General features: G+C 34.8%; 1 protein-coding gene across 3 annotated transcripts in view; it reads left to right on the forward strand.

The window, feature by feature from the left end:
- Nucleotides 1-24,384, forward strand: part of LOC149772762 (leucine-rich repeat-containing protein 34-like) — a 54,446-nt gene that overhangs the window by 14,464 nt on the left and 15,598 nt on the right. For all 3 annotated transcript variants that reach the window (XM_089947327.1, XM_089947330.1, XM_089947329.1), the window contains 4 exons: nucleotides 5,162-5,290; nucleotides 10,838-10,969; nucleotides 19,593-19,711; nucleotides 21,946-22,101. In XM_089947327.1, the coding sequence (XP_089803453.1) occupies nucleotides 5,162-5,290; nucleotides 10,838-10,969; nucleotides 19,593-19,711; nucleotides 21,946-22,101 (536 nt within the window). The remainder of the gene's footprint in view (nucleotides 1-5,161; nucleotides 5,291-10,837; nucleotides 10,970-19,592; nucleotides 19,712-21,945; nucleotides 22,102-24,384) is intronic.

Genomic DNA, 24,384 nt, shown 5'->3' on the forward strand with positions numbered 1-24,384 from the left:
TTCTTTCTATCAAGTACACTATTTAAATATAACAAAATAATTCATACAATTGAAAAGTATATTTTAAAATGTGTTCTGCTTACCTGTTAAATTTGTAACTCTCATTTTTAATCTCCTGTAAGTATTTATTTGTTTACCAAACACAGATTTCTACAGTTAATCTTGCACATAATGGACACTAGTTGGTTTTAGGTACAAAAAATATGCAATATTTGTTTATTCTTATGTCAAACTCAAACCATGAAATTATTGTAGTTAATATGTTGAATTATTACTTATGACACAAATCATGATGCTTGGTTGAAAGAATCACTTGTACATAATTATGTGGAAATGAAGCTATTGTACTTGCAACATGACATAAAACCTGCTCATTTCACTTATGAATGCTAAATAGTGATTTACCACACACACACACACACACACACACACACACACACACACACACATATATATATATATATAGATAGATATATAGATAGATAGATAATTATGCACTTTGAACTCAAGTCCAGTTGCAAACTGCACAGATCCATATGTGCTGTTACATAATGCACCAGGGGCCCCGAGTGGCCGAGTGGTCTAAAGCGCTCTCCGTTACGGATCACTGCCATCTCACCTCTGTCTGCATGGGTTCGAGTCTCGGATTCGGCTAATGTGGGTATGTGAGAAAGCTTGCCAGTAGCTTCTCGTGGGTCGGTGGTTCTTTCCGGGGTTTTCCCAGGTTCTTCCTCCACCATTAATACTGGCCGCCATGTATAGCCTATCGTGTGCTGAAAAATGGCGTTAAACCCTACAACAATAACAATAACATAATGCACCAGCAGATTTGGGTCTGAATAGTTTCTTCAGAGTAATCAATAGAATAAACAACATAGATCCTGATGTGCCAGTTCATTACATGACAGCAGACCAGGGTCTTTCTTGTAGTGCAGTCAGACTTGACTTATAATTGCGTATATACCTTACTGGTAAGTATAGGTAACTGCAGTGTTTTCTCACACCAGGGAAATTGAAAACTTTTCATTGAAGACTATGCAGTATTGGTGCAGCATGATGCATTTGAAATGCATGTTAAGTTGTTGGTTTTTATAATGTTGTTGATTGAGATGCATGTTCAGGTGTTGTTGGTTTTATGATCTTGTTGATTGAGATACAATTTCAGGTGTTGTTGGTTTTATAATCGTGTTGATTGAGATACATGTTCAGGTGTTGTTGGTTTTATGATCTTGTTGATTGAGATACAATTTCAGGTGTTGTTGGTTTTATAATCGTGTTGATTGAGATACATGTTCAGGTGTTGTTGGTTTTATAATCGTGTCGATTGAGATACATGTTCAGGTGTTGTTGGTTTTATAATCGTGTCGATTGAGATACATGTTCAGGTGTTGTTGGTTTTATAATCGTGTTGATTGAGATACATGTTCAGGTGTTGTTGGTTTTATAATTGTGTTGATTGAGATACATGTTCAGGTGTTGTTGGTTTTATGATCTTGTTGATTGAGATACAATTTCAGGTGTTGTTGGTTTTATAATCGTGTTGATTGAGATACATGTTCAGGTGTTGTTGGTTTTATAATCGTGTCGATTGAGATACATGTTCATGTGTTGTTGGTTTTATAATCGTGTCGATTGAGATACATGTTTAGGTGTTGTTGGTTTTATAATCGTGTTGATTGAGATACATGTTCAGGTGTTGTTGGTTTTATAATTGTGTTGATTGAGATACATGTTCAGGTGTTGTTGGTTTTATAATCGTGTTGATTGAGATACATGTTTAGGTGTTGTTGGTTTTATAATCGTGTTGATTGAGATACATGTTTAGGTGTTGTTGGTTTTATAATTGTGTTGATTGAGATACATGTTCAGGTGTTGTTGGTTTTATAATCGTGTTGATTGAGATACATGTTTAGGTGTTGTTGGTTTTATAATTGTGTTGATTGAGATACGTGTTCAGGTGTTGTTGGTTTTATGATCGTGTTGATTGAGATACATGTTTAGGTGTTGTTGGTTTTATAATTGTGTTGATTGAGATACATGTTCAGGTGTTGTTGGTTTTATAATCGTGTTGATTGAGATACATGTTTAGGTGTTGTTGGTTTTATAATCGTGTTGATTGAGATACATGTTCAGGTGTTGTTGGTTTTATAATCGTGTTGATTGAGATACATGTTTAGGTGTTGTTGGTTTTATAATTGTGTTGATTGAGATACATGTTTAGGTGTTGTTGGTTTTATAATTGTGTTGATTGAGATACATGTTCAGGTGTTGTTGGTTTTATAATCGTGTTGATTGAGATACATGTTTAGGTGTTGTTGGTTTTATAATCGTGTTGATTGAGATACATGTTCAGGTGTTGTTGGTTTTATAATCGTGTTGATTGAGATACATGTTTAGGTGTTGTTGGTTTTATAATCGTGTTGATTGAGATACATGTTCAGGTGTTGTTGGTTTTATAATCGTGTTGATTGAGATACATGTTCAGGTGTTGTTGGTTTTATAATCGTGTTGATTGAGATACATGTTCAGGTGTTGTTGGTTTTATAATCGTGTTGATTGAGATACATGTTTAGGTGTTGTTGGTTTTATAATCGTGTTGATTGAGATACATGTTCAGGTGTTGTTGGTTTTATAATCGTGTTGATTGAGATACATGTTCAGGTGTTGTTGGTTTTATAATTGTGTTGACTGAGATACACGTTCAGTTGTTGGTTTTATAATCGTGTTGATTGAGATACATGTTCAGGTGTTGTTGGTTTTATGATCTTATCATCAAGATGAATCAGCACATATAAAAAGCTTCTGAAAAATGAACTGTTCGAATGTCTTTGGTGGTCTACAGTTTCATATTTGCATAGGGTTAAAATTTTAAGGAGAAAGAATTTCTCCAGGTGTCCTCACTGGTTGTACTGGCTATTTAAAATAAACCTGTATATCTTAGGTACTGTTTAAAGAACCTTTAATTCCCTTTATTTTTGTGTCTGATTGATGAATGTAATATATGTTATAGATTATACACCTTGGCCTTACTCCAGATGTGCACCTTTCAAAAAGCTGCTAGCTCAACTTAGTCATTTTCACTTCCTGGACTTCAGAGGTAAATTGTGTAAAAAAAGAGCTGGTAATTTTTTTACATTTTATGTATTTGGTAATTCATCCATTGCACTTTCAGAAGCTGGTGTTGTCTAGCTGGGCAGAATTCATTTTCCCTATTTTAATAGGTGTTAAAGATAGTGTACTTTAGACTAATTCAGGCTGATTTTTGTGGCCCAAGGGAGCAGTCATTTTAGTTAGCATTGTGCTTAGATCATGTACAATTTCCATAAGTACAATATCCAAAGAAATGTCACCCACATTACATCAAAGTAGCATAGAGGTATGCCAACATTCTCTCCACTGTGTGTTTCAAATGCAAACAACGTTGTCTAACATACGTCACTCACTCAAAAGTACATAATAACTGGTGAGTGCCCCCTTAATGAGCACATTGGTATTATTATTGGATGATTTAATTTTGATTGTATGACTGAAAACTTTAAGTCGCAAGCATCAAAACAGTCCTTTTGAATAATTCTCCAGTATTCCCCCCCCCACCTCAACAATATTCATTTGTGTTAGAGTCTCGCACAAGCCCAGTCCCTCCTCCCCCTTATGATGAAAAGTTAGCTATTTTAAAAATGCACATTACATTTTGTCAACATAGCAACTAATTCTAAACTGAAAGACAGGAAGATGAAACTTGCCAGAATAATTCCTGAGATGTTGCCGATAAATTGTACAGTTTGAAAAGGGATGGAACAGATGTGGTTGATGAAGGTCAAAGGTTAAAATATTTGCTTATCATTTAATATGGAAGAAAGTGAATTTGCTTGGTCTTCATTTTTTTTTATAAATTTCATTGGACATAAATGAAAAGAAACATTTTCACTATATATTTCTTTGTCTTAATGAAACAGGTTTAAATTTAATTTGACTTTATTCCTATATTCTAAGATTTCTAATTTCCCCATAATTAAGGTCACTACTCACACAATACTGCCTCAAGGCATATTATGTAAACAAGTGCAAAATAAGTATAATTAACTTATTTTCATGGATAAAATGTACATTTTTTCAGAACATCATACACAATGATATAAAAATAAGAAAAATAATTGCATAAATTTTCATCTTTGTATTACTTTCATGCTCTACAGTTTTGTATTTTAAAGAAAAAGAATTTCCCCAGGTGTCCTCACTGGTTGTACTGGCTATTTTAAAAAAAAAATTTATCTTAGGTATTGTTCAAATAACCTTTAATTCCCTTTAGTTTGGTGTATTATTGATAGGTGTAATATGGGTTATCAAGTATACAGCTCAGCATTACTCCATATGTGCACCTTTCAAAAAACTGCTAGCTCCACTTGGTCATTTTCACTTCCTGGACTTCAGAGGTAAATTGTATAAAAAAAGAGCTGATAACATTTTTCACTGTCCACATTTTATATATTTGGTAATTCATCCATTGCACTTTCAGAAGAAAAAGTTGATGTTGTCTCGTTGGGCAAAATTCATTTTCTCTATTTTAATAAATGTTAAAGATAGTGTACATTAGACCAATTCAGGCTGACTTTTTAAGCCCAAGGGAGCAGCCAATTTAATTAGACTTGTGCTTAGATCATGTACAATTTACAATATCCAAAGAAATGTCAGCCATTTTACATCAAAGTAGCATAGAGGTATGCCAACATGCTCTCCACTGTGTATGTTTCAAATGCAAACAACTTCACCTTACATACATCGCACTCCGGAATCGGCCAATGTGGGTATATGAGAAAGCTTGCCAGTAGCTTCTCGAGGGTCAGTGGTTCTTTCCAGGAATTTCCCAGGTTCTTCCTCCACCATTAATACTTGCTGCCATGTATAGCCTATCATGTGCTGAAAAATGGTGTTAAACCCTACAACAACAACAACAACATACATCACTCTCTCAAAAGTACATAATAGCTGCTGAGCATAATAACTGGTAATAATTCACAAAGGGCAATCACTCTAAAAAGGGTAATCACTCCTAAAGGGTTATCACATTGAAAACAAAAACAAAACATTTCTATCACCATGATCCTTTGTTTGTGATAGCTCGAACTCAGTAACTTGTCATACCCACTGCTTTCAATTGTAGTTTAATGAGGGCCTGAAGTCTTTGAAAATGAATGGCAATAAGATTGGTAACAAAGGAGGAATGTACTTTGCTCAGATGCTACTGGTCAATGCATATCTACAAGAGCTGGACCTTGGTGACTGTGACCTGGTAAGTATAGATGCTGTACCATTATTATAATGTTTTCTTCTAAATTATCAGTCGGACTCCAATTCCATTTATTCTGAAAGTGAAAGCACTACAACATTAGATATGCAGTAATGATGAATGGGATTGCTTAATTGTTTTCTTCATAATTTGTTTATTTAACTTTGGTTATTCTGCTTATGCCAAAAATTTACCTGTTTAACAGTTTAACAGATATTTTTTTTCTAAGGCAAAGGTTGCAGCATACAGTTTTTGATGAAGTAAAAAATATGAAGAATACAATATAGGGTTTTTCAATGAATTTGACTCCATGCAGAGATGTCCTCTCTGTAAGAAATATATTTAAAAAATCTGCATGGGACTCCAAACGTTTTTGATAAGTGTTACATAGATCACACTGGATGGGACTCCAAACTTGTTTGATAAGTGTTGCATAGATCACACTGGATGGGACTCCAAACTTTTTGATAAGTGTTGCATAGATCACACTGGATGGGACTCCAAACTTTTTGATAAGTGTTGCATAGATCACACTGGATGGGACTCCAAACTTTTTGATAAGTGTTGCATAGATCACACTGGATGGGACTCCAAACTTTTTTGATAAATGTTGCATAGATCACACTGGATGGGACTCCAAACTTTTTTGATAAGTGTTGCATAGATCACACTGGATGGGACTCCAAACTTTTTTGATAAGTGTTACATAGATCACACTGAATGGGACTCCAAACCTTTTTGATAAGTGTTGCACAGATCACACTGAAGCTCTTAATGTAATGCTTTCCAGCTATACTTACTTATAAGTCTGTCTAGAAACAATATAGACCCTGATCTGTTGGCACAGTATAAAATGGCATATCAGGGTCTGTATTGGTTGTTCGACTGATTAATCCTAACTGTGCAGACCGAGATCTGCTGCCCCATTATGCAGTGGCAGATCTGGGAATGTGCAGTTCCCATGTAGACTTGACATATAAGCACCTAGAGCCAGAGCTCTTGTTAGTCAAATAGGAATCTTATGATACAGTTATATAATGTTGCTTTCTCCACTGTTCTTATAGGCATACATACATCTTATGTGACATACAGGTACTGCACAAATGTAAATATTTATCTCAACAAAATGTGAACTAACTCAGAAATAGTGTGGTCAGCTGGCATATATTCTAACCTTGCATGATTATAAGATGTGATTATCAATGACGTTAAGATCAGTATGGCCATTACAGGCGTTAAGATCAGTATGGCCATTACAGGTGTTAAGATCAGTATGGTCATTACAGGTGTTAAGATCAGTATGACCATTACAGGTGTTAAGATCAGTATGGCCATACAAGTGTTAAGATCAGTATGGCCATTACAGGTGTTAAGATCAGTAAGGCCAATACAGGTGTTAAGATCAATAAGGCCATTACAGGTGTTAAGATCAGTATGGCCATACAAGTGTTAAGATCAATATGGCCATTATAGGTGTTAAGATCAATAAGGCCATTACAGGTGTTAAGATCAGTATGGCCATTACAGGTGTTAAGATCAGTATGACCATTACAGGTGTTAAGATCAGTATGGCCATACAAGTGTTAAGATCAATATGGCCATTACAGGTGTTAAGATCAGTAAGGCCATTACAGGTGTTAAGATCAGTATGGCCATTACAGGTGTTAAGATCAGAATGGCCATTACAGGTGTTAAGATCAGTATAGCCATCACAGGTGCTATGGTCAATAAGGCCATTACAGGCATTAAGATCAGTATGGCCATTACAGGTGTTAAGATCAGTAAGGCCATTACAAGTGTTAAGATCAGTATGGCCATTACAGGTGTTAAGATCAGTATGACCATCACAGGTGCTATGATCAATAAGGCCATTACAGGTGTTAAGATCAGTATGGCCATTACAGGTGTTAGTTTGGCCATTACAGGTGTTAAGATCAGTATGGTCATTACAGGTGTTAAGATCGGTATGGTCATTACAGGTGTTAAGATCAGTATGGCCATACAAGTGTTAAGATCAGTATGGCCATTACAGGTGTTAAGATCAGTAAGGCCATTACAGGTGTTGAGATCAGTAAGGCCATTACAGGTGTTAAGATCAGTATGGCCATCACAGGTGGTATGATCAATAAGGCCATTACAGGTGTTAAGATCAGTATGGCCATTACAGGTGTTAAGATCAATAAGGCCATTACAGGTGTTAAGATCAGTATGGCCATACAAGTGTTAAGATCAATATGGCCATTACAGGTGTTAAGATCAATAAGGCCATTACAGGTGTTAAGATCAGTATGGCCATTACAGGTGTTAAGATCAGTATGACCATTACAGGTGTTAAGATCAGTATGGCAATACAAGTGTTAAGATCAATATGGCCATTACAGGTGTTAAGATCAGTAAGGCCATTACAGGTGTTAAGATCAGTATGGCCATTACAGGTGTTAAGATCAGAATGGCCATTACAGGTGTTAAGATCAGTATGGCCATCACAGGTGCTATGATCAATAAGGCCATTACAGGCATTAAGATCAGTATGGCCATTACAGGTGTTAAGATCAGTAAGGCCATTACAAGTGTTAAGATCAGTATGGCCATTACAGGTGTTAAGATCATTATGACCATCACAGGTGCTATGATCAATAAGGCCATTACAGGTGTTAAGATCAGTATGGCCATTACAGGTGCTATGATCAATAAGGCTATTACAGCTGCACACATAATGCAACCTTGCTGTTCATCACTGAGATTTTCTGTTTACATCAGCTCCCCTTTTGATAAAAGTTTACATGCACTTAAGTTATTGAACAATTTGCCCTTCATGATAAATGGAATCTTTCTTTTTCATTCAGTTTTCACCTCTTTTTCATGTCAAGACTTGTTTATTTGCTTGCAAAGTTGATTTTTAAAATGAATGTAAATTGGCAGTATTTCGATAAGCCACTTAAGTTTATATTTGCATCCAAACATGGACATTCCTTAACAAATTTATATAATACGTCACAGATTACTTACTTTTCATGACAAGCCTAAAGTTGAAAAACTTTCATCTTGCTGTGTGGTCCATTTTCAGTCTTTATACTACAATTTTGAGTTGGAAGTTGTGTAATGAATTTTCACACATCAGCTATATTTTCTGTTAAAACAAATTAGTGTATCAACTTGTTATTTTTACAGTTTTTCTTGGTAAGCAGGCTCAGACTATAGTTGGACACTAGGTAGTAATTTTAAACTTGGTTGTGACAAAGTGTTCTTTTACAATTATGTAGGGTACACATTATTGGAAACTTGTGCAATGTTGGACTTAGAACCTTGCTGGAGATAATGAATATCCACACACACCCTTGTCACAAAATAGAAGTACGTACACTGTTGTATGTGGAAGCAAATGCCCATCCACATTCTCCTTGTAACAAACTTGGAAGTATGTACACAGTGTTGTATGTGGAAGCAAATGCTAATCCACACTCCCCTTGTCACAAAATAGAAGTATGTACACAGCGTTTTATGCAGAAGCAAATGCTAATCCACACTCCTCTTGTCACAAAATAGAAGTATGTACACAGTGTTGTATGCAGAAGCAAATGCTAATCCACACTCCCCTTGTCACATAATAGAAGTATGTACACCGTGTTATATGTGGAAGCAAATGCCAATTCTCACTTTCCTTGTCACAAACTTGGATGTATATATAGTGTTGGACTTAAAACTTTGTTGGATCCATTGCTTATCCACATACCCATTGTCACAAATTTTGTCATGATTTACTTGAACCTGAGAACCTCCACCAATTGTTTCTCTGTCACATGCAAGTGTGTATCTTCAACGATGTAGTGTATTGCAAAGTTTGCTGTTTGTGATATATTTTTGAAATATCTCTTGCATTACTTATGTAACAGAGACTTCTCCTTGAGTCCAATTCTGTGGCATGGTTTGTCTTTTTAAAATGTATTTATGTGTTTGTCATTTAGTTCTCATCAAGATTGTTAAGATCAGCAATCCAATCCAACTGTCATTATGCTGTATCATACATGTCTTGGGGCAGGTTACAACCACGGACTTTGGCAAGTGGGGTGGGAAGCTTGTGTTTTCCAAAAATATTACCTGCATCCTTTGACCCTTCTTCTCTTTCTAAAAACTGAATACATTTTGTCTCTGTAAACTTCCCGTTGCTTATTTTGGCTCATCCAATTCTGCTGATGACATTGCTAGGGGACTTTTAAAAAAATTGTCTGTCTTTCTTTGTTTGAATTTCCTAAATGAAAGCTGTAACGGGTTGACAGGGAATTGGCTTAGCATTATTACCCATTAAGATTCAGAGCTAAGTTTTGGAAATCAAATAGCATTTAAATTTCTACAATTTTAATTTTTTTAATATGGCCTAGTTTTTATGCTCCTTATGCTAGACTTTGCTTGATGTGAATCTCAATAATTATGTATTTACTGGAACAAAATGAGTGACAGCTTTCTGTTTTGAGCATTTTTCTCAATAAACTGAGGTCCAAACTGTAATCAGTCACTAGGTCAGTACACTAGTCACTAGGTCATTACACTAGTCACTAGGTCAGTACACTAGAATGCTTTCTCATGTCACAATTTTTTTAAAAATTTTGGTTATGACTTAGTCTGAGTTTATTAGTTTTAAAGAAATATTTGCAATATTGGACTTGTGACCTTGCTAAAACCAGTACATTCACACTTTCCTAAAAACAAACAATGTTATAGTTTAAGAAACATGAAGAACATTAGACTATTTGCACTGGTGCCATTATTGTCCTTGTCACTTAGATGTGGGTGTAATTCATTGGTTCCTTTTCTTGTAAGTTAATTTTTTTACTCAGACAAAGAGATTGATCAGCTTGAAATGTTGGGAAACTTTTTTGTAAGTGCACCATTTTCATTTTTTTATACATAATATAGTAACATCACTTTCTACAGGATTTTCACATGGGTGTGGATTCCCACCTCTGCCATTTTCATGGGGAGGTGGGACAGTTTTCAAGGGATAAATTTCTTATCTGAGAACAAACTCTATAAATAGACCTCTTACAGTATATTTCAACAAACATATTTGTGATAACTTTTAATGACTATAAAACATAAACTTGCTTATCTTCATTTTCAGAACAGTAGTGGAGATTGTCTTGTGACAATAGCATTATGTGATAGGAGATATATTGCCACTGACTACCAGAAACGTCATTTTCGCCATTGCACAACCTTGCCATGTGCAGTTGGTAAAAATATGCTCTGAATAACCAGATGATCAAGGAAAACATCTGGTTGCTTGGTTACAAAAAGCATCTGGTTGCTTGGTTACAGAAAGCATCTGGTTGCTTGGTTGCAAAAAGTCACTTAGTAAGCAACTGATTATGGTAGTTGAAGTCATGCACTTATATAATCATATTGATTGTTAATAATAATGAATTTTACAGGTTTTGTTATGCTCAGTGCAGATACTTTATTTATATTTACATATTGGGCATTAAATTTGAGGGTGCATTTGCACAAATTGCATGTCCTGCAGACCTTACATATTTTTGTCTCCTTCTTCAGAAAATTGAGAGTATAATAGCTTTGTGTACCATCCTTCTCCAAAACACCTCCATTAAGGTACTGAATGTCAACCGACCTATTCTCTTCACACATCAGGAGGAGACAACAGTGCATTTTGCCAAGATGTTGAAGGTAAAATTCATTTATAATGATGTAAGGGCTCATTGTTTTAGAATGAATCTACGAATGTCTAGTATTGCAAGTCATGGTTGTCCCAGGATTCTGGAACAATCTAGATGCAAAGTAGATTTTTCTGGGTGTCCAGTAAATTTTACTCTTTTTGTTCTCAGGATTACTGTAATCAAAATTATTTATCAACTCTGAATTTGTCTATGGTTTTTGCAATGAAGCTATCATTTACTTTTCTGTGTTTATGATATAATATACATGTGTATGTGTCTGTGTATATGTTTATGTGTATGTATATGTAATATGTGTGTATGATTTCAAAAGTCTTTGTCAGAAGAGACAACTTAAGTAAAAATCTTAACAGATACAATTAAGATTTATTTTTTATCAGCATTGTAATTTTTGTTGTTTAAATTTTCATTGAATTAAAATAAGTGATGCATCACTTTAGGTAATTATAATTTCAGTATGAGTTTGCACAGTAATTCTTTGAGACCTAAAATTGTATAACAAATAAACCAAGATAAACCACAAAGGAATACCATATGATTATTTACTTAACAAAATGATCATCATTCCTGCATATTGTAAATGTGTTACAAGTCAGCACAATAATTCATTTGAGCTCTTCAGTATAATAGTAATCAATGGGAATAACACAAGTTAGTCACAACTGCATTCAGTACTTTTAATTCATCAGAGTTGGTAGTAGTTACTGTGATTGCTTAATCAGATAATGAGTACCTGCTGTGGATTAGTGTGGCTTTTTACTAATAATCACCCAACATTTAGCTATGGTTTATACAAAGATAATTTGGACACCTTGCTGTACATCTAGGTACACAGTGGCCTAATTCAACAATCAAATATTTGTTACCGGAAAATAAATAAAATGTTCTTATCATATTTAAAATTATAATTTTTGTAAGAAATATTTTTCAGTTGCCTGACCATTGAGAAACAAGGTTGCCTGGCATTAATTTTTATCTGACCCTGTATTGTTTTAGCCATGCATAGATATTGTTATGTATATCTTAATTATGTTACTTTTTTCCATGATTGTAGATTGTAAGATGATGGTCATTTATAAACAGGATGTTTGCATGCCTATTTCCATCATTGTAGGTTATAAATAGGTTGTTTATGAGCTTAGAATGCTCTAGAGACAAAATTGGTTTACAGTTTGATCGGAATTTTCCATGGGAATGACTCACAACTAGCTCAAACGAAAATGTATAATAGGGACTCGGTAAACAAATTATTTCCTGTTTTTAAGATCAGTATGTGGAATCAAAATATTCATTGGAATTACCAAGTGTTCATTGACTTTGGGTTAACAAATTATTGGATATATTGTGAACTCATTGAAAGACATTATAGATTACATCATTGTGGTGTCTCAGAACATTCAAGACTAATTAAATTGTTTTGGAACATTCTGTACTTTTGGATTTGTGATGGGACATTTATGACTATTTGTGATTTAATTCACAATACTGCAAGTTTTTCTTTAAGTTTCATTTTGTAACTAACAGAAATAAATTGTTTGTTGATTTGACTAAACTTGTTCATTTCACTTCTTTCTGCTACATAGTTTAAGACCTAGAATGATAGCAATATATAATTATTATGACTTTATGATCTTAAAATAAGTAATAGAAAAGAGTGAGTCACAACAAGATTAAGTTTGTAAAATTCAACAAATAATTTATTTCCATTGAATACAAAGTGAAAATTTAATATAAAAAAACTTACTGTATTGCAATTTAAATCCAAATAATCTTAGAATTACTAATGCACGTCCTAATGAATAAAGTTCTGAATAATCTTTGGTGGTATTCCAGATAATTTCCAGTGCTGAAGATGTTGATTTGCTTGTAGTGGCAGTAGTCTCTAATGAACTAATGTACTAATGGCATGATGGTACTGATGTGATATAATCCACGGTTTCCTTGTTTGAATTCACTATAATTCCCAGTTAATATCTCTTTCCAAGAATGTTATGAGCACTTTGTATTTCCAGAGATTAATAAATAATTTCACCCAAATTTAAAATTGAATACAACAACAAAAATTATTTCTGCTCAGATATTATCGCAGGAATAAATAATTTTCCAGTGAAAAAGATTATATAAAAAACTAAGACATAAAAGAATAAACCGGATGAGGGCTAAAAGTTCATTTCTAAAAAAATCTTTGTTATAATTAGAAGGTCTGTTACTCAAGTTATAATAAAGAACATAGTAAACACAAATATCCTTGACTCAGAACAATATAAATGTTTACATCCATTGATAATGATCCTAATATTAGATCCACTCTCATTGAGAAATTATTACCTCTGTATTAGTCATTTACAGAATTATAAAGCAAATAATTTTGGTCAGGAAAACAATGAACTTGATTTTGGACAAGGTTAGCTACAAGGTACAATTTTATATAAGCCATAGCATGTAATAATAAAAGCTAACAAACAGTGCAAATAAAATATACATAACATAATATAAACCAAAGTGTTTTTTATGTTAAAGGAATAATACACTAAGATCCATGACAACTTTGCCTAAATCAGTGGGTTTTAATAAAAGTTTTAGGTTGATGGACTCATAGTGCTATTTTAATAATAATAATAATGATAATAATAATGAGGACTTTGTATAGTGCCTAATCTTTAGAAGCTCTAAGCACTTTACAACATTAGACAACATCTAAAACATGAAAAAACATATATGATGATACGATTAGGAAATTAGGAAAAATAACACGTGCTGAAAATATTTAAGGTAGGAAACATTGTTAAGTTTGTTCTTGCAGTCGAAATAGGTGAGTTTTAAGAGCACTCTTGAATGAGATCACTGTGTCTTTGTGTCTAAGTTCATTAGGCAATTCATTCCACGTTGCTGGGCCCTGGTATGCAAAAGAACGTTGTACATATGACTTTGTTTTCATAGTGGGAATAATGAATATACGATTGTCAGAAGAGGAGTGTAAGTATCTTACTGGTGTGTACACATGGGTCAGGTCATATAGATATGTTCGACTGGAGTCTGTCAGTGAAACGTAGCACAGAAAACAAACTTTGTGTTTGATTCTGGATCAAATGGATAGCCAGTTTAGGGTGCAGAGCAGGGGGAGGTGTGCTGTGATCATGGTACTCTAAGTATGATCCGAGCAGCAATGTTTTGAAGTTTCTGGAGTATATATTGAGATGAACCAGACAGAATTGAGTTACAATAGTCCAGTCTTGAAAGTACTAATGAACACACAAGTGTTTTAATGGCATCAGCTGAAAGATATTTGCAAATTGAGCTGATGCGTCTCAGCTCAAGATATGCAGCCTTGCATATGTTCATGATATGTTGGTGCAGTGTGAGAGTACTGTCCAGAGTAACACCTAGGTTTCGTACTGATTGTGTGAATTTAATGTTGTTGTTGCTGATATTTATTGTTTGAGGTAAAGGATGTGAATAAGAAAGTCTTTGTGTTGTGATCAGAATGGCTTCAGTTTTATCATCATTCATCTGCAGCATGTTGGATGTCATCCACCTCGGATGCGGGTGGTCTTGGGTTTGATCCCTGGCCGAGTCATACCAAAGACTTATACAGATGATACTAACAGCTGCTTTGATTGGTGCTCAGCATTAGGAGGTTAGCGTTAGGACTGGTCAGCCTGGTTTCAGGATAATGTGACTGAGTGGGACATTATGCTACATGTCTGCAGCATGATGCCTCATTGCTAGACATCACTATAAACTGCCACACTGCAGACATCATAGCAATATGACCGAAAAATTGTTAAAGCTACATTAAAAAAATCCAAATCACAAATCGCATGTCATCCATGATTTCACATCAGAAATGCACTTCTCTACACCTTGGATGGTAGCATAAACTTCAGTCGGGTGGCTAGATTTGTATATTTGGGTGTCATCTATGACACTTGAGAGCAGCTGAGTGTATAGATGGAAGTGAACAGGTCCAAGAACAGACCCCTGTGGAACACCACAACGTAGATCAACTGGTTAGGTGACACAATTTGTGTCCTGTTGACCAAGCAGGACTTGATCCACAGTAAGGCTGTATAAGTATGATGAATGCCAAGTAGATGCTAGAGATGGTGAAGTAATATATCATGGTTTATTGTGTAAAATGCTGCAGACAAATCAATGAGGGTGGGGACTATAAGCTTTCCACTATCCAAAGCAGAGAGAAGGTCATTAAATACTTTCAGAAGAGTAGTTTCAGTACTGTGGCAAGGTGGATATGCAGATTGTACATTGCTAAAAAGATTGTTTAAATTCAGATGAGATACAAGTTGGGATAGAACAACTTTCTCTAAGATTTTTTATATGAATGAGAGATTAGAAATTGGGCAGTAGTTCTTTAAATCATCATAGTCAAATATGGTTTCTTCAGCAGTGGCTTTACAATGGCAGTTTCAAAAAATGATGGGAATTCCCTTGATGAGAGAGAGGTATTAATAACATCAGTTAGTGAAGGCAATACTGGATCTAAGCACTCAAGCAGCAGTGATGTTGGATTTGGATCAAGTTCACATGACTTTGGTGCACTCTTCATCACGGTTGTATGTACTAAATCTAGAGACAGGTTTAAATGATGCTAATGGTTGCTGCTGAAATTCTGTATCACAAATGTATGGTGACAACGACTCAATTGAAATTGTGTTATCAAGCTTATCTCTAATGGTTTGTCCTTAGTCCTGGAAGAAATTTGCAAACAGATCGGGCAGGTCAACTGGAGAGAAGGTAGTTGGAAGTGGTGTACATTTGTTCGTTGACATTGGCTTGCTAGTAATCTCGAAGAGCTCTTTGCAGCTGGAACTTTCTGTGATCTTCGTACTGTGGTGGGCTGATTTCGCAGCATGGACTATGTGACGTTCTTCTTAGCGGCTTCATAGATTTGCTTATGAATAGTGAGTCTGGAGTCTTAGCTTTATGGCGGTCTCTTTTAGCAATGCGAAGCTGGTCCCTAACACTGCTTTACCATGGAGAACACTTGAACTGATACTCTGCGCTTGGTTGGTGGGCCATTTTTGTCAAGCAATGAATGAAGGCAGTTACAGAGTTGTTTTGCTGTAGGAGGAAAGCAAGTTGTTAGGTTTGCTTGGATGTCATGCATTAGTTTGGTTCTGTTTATCATACTGAGGTTTCTCTTAGTAGCAAATAAAGGTGGAAGGTTTGGGACTTATACGTCAAGATGGCATATCATGCAGAGGTGATTTGATGCAAGTTCGCGGGATACAAGGGAAGACCTTAGAATATTATCATCAGATCTGTGAAGAATCCAGTCTAAAATGTGTCCATCTTTATGGGTGGGTTGGTTAACTGACTGAGGTTGAAAACATGAATGGTATCTAGGAGTTTCGATGTGTATGGGTTTCCAGGACAGTCAAAGTGAAAGCTGAAATCACCAAGAATAATCAGGTCGCCACCTATCAAATTTCCATACTCCAGGAGATTCGGAAACTGCTCCAAAAAGAGAGATTCAGTCAGCTTGGTTTTTGTACTAGGAGGATGGCAGTAGAGGCAGAAAAAATGGACTGTTTCAGTGTGAGTGTGGTTTGGACTAGTTCAAACGATGTGAGGTAGAAATTGAAGGTTGTGGAGTCGTTAACACATTTGATGATGGAGTTCTTTGCAATGAGAGCAATTCCACCTACGCGAGAGTGGCAGGGGAACGACTTGATGGAGTAACCAGTGGGTGTTAGATCTGCGCACTTGGGCTCATGGCCTGATGTTTTTAGCCATTTCTGTCAGGAAAAAGACAATATTCTGATCGTTGATAAAATGAACTATTTCTGTGCACTTTTCCGGTGGTCGTATTGATTGGGCATTGAATAATGCAATATGCAGTGGTATCTCTTGGATAGTTGACACAAAGGTTGAAGATTTAATAGGGATTTGAATTAGGTTATCTAAATTAACGGCCAAATTTTTAAATTGTTGAGCCAGAAAGGGAGAAAGTGAAATAACTGGAATTCTTCTTGTTATTTAGCACTAATTATTTTGTCAAACAAACAAAAAGGGACTTGCACAAAAGGTCTTTGCCTTATATTCTCAAAGATTTCTGAGTACCTAATTTCAGCTCGGGCTCAGTTGAAAATTCACAAATTTAATTTCTGTATAAGAATTTCCAGAATTTCTAAACTCATTTACTCTTGATGCTGTCCACATAACATGCTTAAGTTCAGCAGCATAGTTAAATCATAGTTAAATCTGATGTTTTGAAACTACAGACCTCATCTGGAATGAACCATATACAGTCATCTATACATTTGCATGTATACAATCATCTACAATATTTTAATTACATGTGTAAAATCATCTACAATATTCTAATTGCATGAGTACAATCATGTACAATATTTTAATTACATGTGTAAATTCATCTACAATATTTTAATTGCATGTGTACAATCATCTACAAAATTTAATTGCATGAGTAAAATCATCTGCAATATTTTAATTGCATGTGTACATTCATCTACAATATTTTAATTGCATGTTTATAATCATCTACAGTATTTTAATTGCATGAGTACAATCATCTGCAGTATTTTAATTGCATGTGTACAATCATCTACAATATTTTCATTGCATGTGTACAATCATCTACAATATTTTAATTGCATGTGTATAATCATCAACAAATATTTTTATTGCATGTGTACAATCATCTACATTTATATTTTAATTGCATGTGTATAATCATCAACAAATATTTTTATTGCATGTGTACAACCATCTACAATATTTTAATTGCATGTGTACATTCATCTACAATATTTAATTGCATGTTTATAATCATCTACAAAATTTAATTGCATGAGTACAATCATCTGCAATATTTTAATTGCATGTGTACATTCATCTACAATATTTTAATTGCATGTTTATAATCATCTACAATATTTTAATTGCATGTTTTTAATCATCTGCAATATTTTAATTGCATGAATACAATCATCTGCAATATTTTAATTGCATGTGTACAATCATCTACAATATTTTAATTGCATGTGTACAATCATCTACAATATTTTAATTGCATGTGTATAATCATCAACAAATATTTTTATTGCATGTGTACAATCATCTACATTTATATTTTAATTGCATGTGTTTAATCATCTACAGTATTTTAATTGCATGTGTACAATCGGCTACAAGTATTTTAATTGTTTGTGTGGAAAGTTGCTCCTTCCAGTGTCAGAAATTTGAAGCTGGAATAGGCTGTTGTTAGCTCAACTGTATGATCAATGCTGTATGACATAACTGATATGATGTCACTGGGAGAGATTGGTTGTGAATTTTGTCTCATTAATTAATGACAAAAATATTCTGATACAATTTCAAACATCATAATCCATAAAAGAAAATGATAAATTAAAGTCATTTATATTATCTGAGACCATGGGAAATCTGTAGCAATTTATGACCTTCTATAAATCGGCTCTCTATTTTGGATGGTCAGTGTAACCCATGGTGTCATACTTTTCCATGTTCTTTTCTATTTAATATGGAAAATTATTGACAGGGTACTTTTCCATGTTCTTTTCTATTTAATATGGAAAATTAGTGACAGGGTACTTTTCCATGTACTTTTCTATTTAATACGGAAAATTAGTGACAGGGTACTTTTCCATGTACTTTTTTATTTAATATGGAAAATTAGTGGCAGGGTACTTTTCCATGTTCTTTTCTATTTAAAATGGAAAATTAGTGACAGGGTACTTTTCCATGTACTTTTCTATTTAATATGGAAAATTAGTAACATGGTACTTTTCCATGTACTTTTCTATTTAATATGGAAAATTAGTGACATGGTACTTTTCCATGTACTTTTCTATTTAATATGGAAAATTAGTGACAGGGTACTTTTCCATGTACTTTTCTATTTAATATGAAAAATTAGTGACAGGGCACTTTTCCATGTTCTTTTCTTTGTAAAAGGCTGTACTTGCAGATAGATATCAGCCACAGGTAGCAAATCAATTGCATACTATCCATCATATTTTTAAGTGGAATGTGACTGCTTTGTCCCTTAAATAAGTAAAAATATCATTTTTTTTAAAAGTTACATACTCCAGTGTTCACAAGCCACCATCCATAACGTTACATACAAACTGATTTGGTGGGTTTTTTTTGACACTCTTTCACTTGCTGTTGTCTTTTTGCATTTGGAAAACAAAATGGGTAACATGGTTATTTTCAGTCTTATTATGTCATGAAATTGGGTATTATGTAAAAAAAATTATGAGGACTGATGCACTTGATTAAAAAACACTTTTCTTCTTAAAGCAGCAACTACTAGCATGTCACCTTGTCAGTGATCTGTATTGTGCCTAATATGTATCGAGGTGATGAAATCAGCAATTATCAACATGCATACAAATTTGAGCAAATCCAGTAATAAAATTAACTTTGGTGAAATGATACAGATTTTCAGGTGATAAGAATCATTATCATACTCTTGTTTGCCAATATTAGCATACTCAGTTCTGAATTATCCAGCAATGGGAAGTATCAAATGTGAACTATTTACAATGAGAGCAAAATACAGTGATTTTCAATATGTGAAAATACATCCTGTGTTCCTCATGTAGGTGAACACCTCTCTTCTGGAGCTGCATCTACAGAAGTATGACATGAGGGACTTTGGTGCCACGAGACTGGCAGAGTGTCTGATGGAAAACTTCACACTTCAGTACCTGGATCTTAGCTGGTAATGACAAGCCTATACCATGTTATCTCCCCTGCTCAGGAATCAGACAATGCTTTGTACTTTAACATTTCTAATAACTAAACCCTTGTTATAAATTTTCAATTGTAGCGTGATATTGGTTTGATAAAGTTTTAGTAGTTTGTCTGTTGGTATATGTTGCTAATTGTATTGCGTATTATGCTGTCATGAATATCCATACATGTACATACTCAGGAGGGTATAACATTTAGTAAATTATGAGCTACTTTGACATAAAAAGCTGTTTTTGGGTGGTCTGTTTTGGAATTCTTGCCCAAATGCCAAGTACATGTTTTTGTATGTTCCCTTAAATGTGCTCATCCTTAGCAACTGAAGTTGATCTCGGAACAAAATGCAAGGAGCATCAACACTCAGAATGTTTTGCATCTTTGTTTTTGTCCATTCCCACTACAGAGTTGATGTGAGTTCTCAACATGAGAACAGGTTTCTTGATGATTCTCAAATGTTTTTCCTGATGGTTCTCAAACGTTTTTCTTGATGGTTCTTAAGCATTTTTCTTGAATGGTTCTCAAATGTTTTTCTTGATGGTTCTCAAATGTTTTTCTTGATGGTTCTCAAGCATTTTTCTTGATGGTTCTCAAACGTTTTTCTTGATGGTTCTCAAGCATTTTTCTTCAAGGTTCTCAAACGTTTTTCTTGATGGTTCTCAAGCATTTTTCTTCAAGGTTCTCAAGCGCTTTTCCTGATGGTTCTCAAACGATTTTCTTGATGGTTCTCAAACGTTTTTCTTGATGGTTCTCAAGCAAGGTTCTTAATGGCTCTCAAACAAAGTTCTTAACATAGTAAAAGAAGAAACATGAGAACATTGTTCTCATATCTTCATCAAGGACACCCAGTGTTTCATGCTCTGATGATATCTGATGTTTATAATCCAAAATCTCATTATGTGACTTCTGGTCATGAAACTTGACTAATAAATAATGGCCAACTTTTCTTGATTCAGATGTATGCAGGTAGGCTAGTTGTTCAAGCTGCTTTGCTAATGTTCTGATTTTAAAAGTTTTGATTGAAGTTTGAAGACTTTTACACCCTAAGATGTCAATACATGCAATGATTTATGTCACTGAATAAAAAGTCATGTTTGCTTTTTAAATACCAGAGCAGCACTCTTACCAATATGAATCTTGGATTCTGTTTGAGACACTTTAGATAAATCAGTATAATAGGTATGAATTTGAGACTTGGGATCCTCAGGATAGATCAGTATTAAAGTGGAGTATGAATCATAGATTTTACATGAGACACTCAAGATAAATCAGTTTGAAAACAGAATGAATTTTAGATATTTTGGGAGACACAAGATAAATCAACTGTAGTTAACATGTTATGGAACAAAGAAATGCCTAATCACTGAAAAATTTAACAATTTACTCCATTTTGGTAAATATTTCGATGAAAAGAAATATAACGTGACCAAACAAATTGGTTTCTGATATATTCTTACAATCAACATCTGGGGGCCCCGAGTGGCCGAGTGGTCTAACGCGCTCTCCGTTACGGATCACTGCCATCTCACCTCTGTCTGTGTGGGTTTGAGTCTCAGATTCAGCCAATGTGGGTATGTGAGAAAGCTTGTCAGTAGCTTCTTGTGGGTCAGTGGTTCTTTCTGGGATTTTCCCGGGTTCTTCATCCACCATTAATACTGGCCGCCATGTATAGCCTGTCGTGTGCTGAAAAATGGCATTAAACCCAACAACAACAACAACAATCAACATCTGAGCTCATTTTCTGCTCTCAGACATATAAAAAGATGATTGCAAACTGTTCTTGTTTTCTCATATTTACTTATGAATGAAACAGTGAAAAATGAAGAAAAAGTAAAATAGAACCACTGGTGCTTTTGATCAGAGATTATCATTTTAATTTCTGTGATTGATGTAAAAACTGTCATTTGGATTTATAATGATTCCTGCCTAGAAGATCAGGCATCCCAATACAGTGAAACATTGATAATTCTAACCACCATTCGGATGAAAATATATGGTCAGGATAGATAGAGACTGAAAAGAATAGGTCATCTATTTAAGACTAAAGTTCAGACTGTGCAAATTCTGTGATACTTGTTAAAATATTCCAGTCAGGATTTGGATTTTAAAAAATGTGACTGCTATTTCTTTTTAAGATGCGTTCTCTGTCAGTTTAATATCCATTGAATTTGCATTATTTCACATTGATTTTATCTTGATATTCCTTAGCAACAGAATCACTCGTGATGGAGCCAAAGAGCTTGCAAAGGTGCTGAAGAAGAACACAGCCCTAAAAACACTGGACCTGGGTTATAACAGACTGGAGGATGATGGAGCTATGCATATAGCCGATGCAATAGGTGCTTTCAATTCTAACTTAGAATGGTAAGCAGAACTATTATTTTGGGACACATTTTCAGATACACAGTACGCAGTCTTTTGAGTTTTGCATGCCGAACTTGAACCATTAGACTAAGTGCAGTCTTAATTGTTAACAAATCTAAGCTTTACAAATTTGGTTTATTCAGTTTTAAATTCTTTATAAGATGTTGATATTTTGTATTGTGAGATACCCCCTGTGGGCTTGTGAATGTAGAGTGGGCTTGATGTATTCATGAGATGCAGATATTGGAAGTAACATGTATACTGTGGGTTGCATCCCATCTCAGTGGAGATAATGATCCTGGAAGTTTGCAGAAGGGAGCCAGGTTATTGCCACTCCAATGCAACACTACTTTGGCCTTGACTTCAGCTAGACAGGTGGTCAGAATAGCCCAGTTTGATCAGTCGGCTTGTCATGCCAAGCATTAGGGACACAATCCATCCTATCTTCAGTTTCTATGTGTCTCTTTACCTTTAAAAGTTACCATTTTGTTCTGTTGTAAACTTTACAGAAAACATGGCCTCTGAAGGCGACAGCAAGGTTCAATCAAGTGTGGATTCAACTTTACTTAAGTCTATCACTCTATTTAGTCCTGCTATCAAAAATGAAATAATTCAGTGTAAATCTCTTTCTCCTTGTTGGGCTCCAAGGCAGGTGGGGAGAAAGGGTGATGCAAAAATGTACTTCCATTAAGAGAAATCACACCACCAAACAAACAATAAATAGTGAGAGACCTGATCTTAAACAGATATGGAACAAATGACAGAGATTTGGATGAAGAAACTTATCAAAGTCTAGGTATGGCTGGAAAACCAGATTGTTAATAAATTCATTTCAGTCCAATTTCTTATCAAGTGCTGCTGTAAAACTCACTTAGATAATCTACTCAGCTCAAAACAGTTTGTTCAGATACCCATAAAGGTATCTTTGTAAAAACAATATACATTTGTGATGGTTCTTATAACTTAGGTTTTACATAGCTGCAGTGGGTCCAGGATGCTTTGTAATTTTATATCTCGGAATATCTGCAAAGTAAAATGACAAGTTCATTATTGTTTCAGACTGCTACAGCACATGGAAAAAGTTGTAAAGGCATACAGCTGTGTTTTAATGGATCAGGATTAATAACAACTTGTAAAACTGTTTTTTTTTAAAAAAGATAAATTATTACAGTTATAGCTGCTTTAAGTATAAGATTTCATTAATACAGGGGGGCCCCCGTGTGGCCAAGTGGTCTAAAGCGCTCTCTGTTACAGATCACTGCCATCTCACCTCTGTCTGCATGGGTTCGAGTCTCAGATTCGGCCAATGTGGGTATGTGAGAAAGCTTGCCAGTAGCTCCTCGTGGGTCGGTGGTTCTTTCCGGGGTTTTTCCGGGTTCTTCCTCCACCATTAATACTGGCCACCATGTATAGCCTATCCTGTGCTGAAAAATGGCGTTAAACCCTACAACGACAACAACAATCATAAATACAGAATAAAACCAAGTGCTATTGCAGAGTCTTAGCATGGTCATGGAATAAAAGTGCTATTGTAGAGTCTTAGCATGGTCATAGAATAAAAGTGCTATTGTAGAGTCTTAGCATGGTCATGGAATAAAAGTGCTATTGCAGAGTCTTAGCATGGTCATGGAATAAAAGTGCTATTGCAGAGTCTTAGCATGGTCATGGAATAAAAGTGCTATTGCAGAGTTTTAGCATGGTCATGGAATAAAAGTGCTATTCCAGAGTCTTAGCATGGTCATGGAATAAAAGTGCTATTGCAGAGTTTTAGCATGGTCATGGAATAAAAGTGCTATTCCAGAGTCTTAGCATGGTCATGGAATAAAAGTGCTATTGTAGAGTCTTAGCATGGTCATGGAATAAAAGTGCTATTGTAGAGTATTAGCATGGTCATGGAATAAAAGTGCTAATCATTATAGATAAAATGGTAAATCCTATTATATTTATTTCTTCTCCAAAATCATTAGAGTTTGATGTAAAGTCCATTAATCCAGGAATATGATTTTTTTATCTTGTTCCTTTAATTTCTTGGGCTTCAGCTAGTTAGTATATGAGTATATGGGTGTGAAAAAGCGTCAAGCAAATAATGTAAGCAGTTTCTGTTGATGTAGTATTTAATTTACAAAACTAATCTAATAATGAATCCAGAATTAAATAACTCTCTTCAGTGATGTAACTACCGATCCGATTTAGTCCTATTTTCAATCTGAATCAGAGATATACAAAAACACATCTGCACAAATTTAATTTTGGTATCCAAACCTGGCATAACGATTTAAATTG

The sequence above is a fragment of the Sinohyriopsis cumingii genome, unplaced genomic scaffold (assembly GCF_028554795.1).
Source record: "Sinohyriopsis cumingii isolate HCF-2022 unplaced genomic scaffold, ASM2855479v2 utg001176l, whole genome shotgun sequence".
NCBI classification, from domain to species: Eukaryota; Metazoa; Mollusca; class Bivalvia; order Unionida; family Unionidae; genus Sinohyriopsis; species Sinohyriopsis cumingii.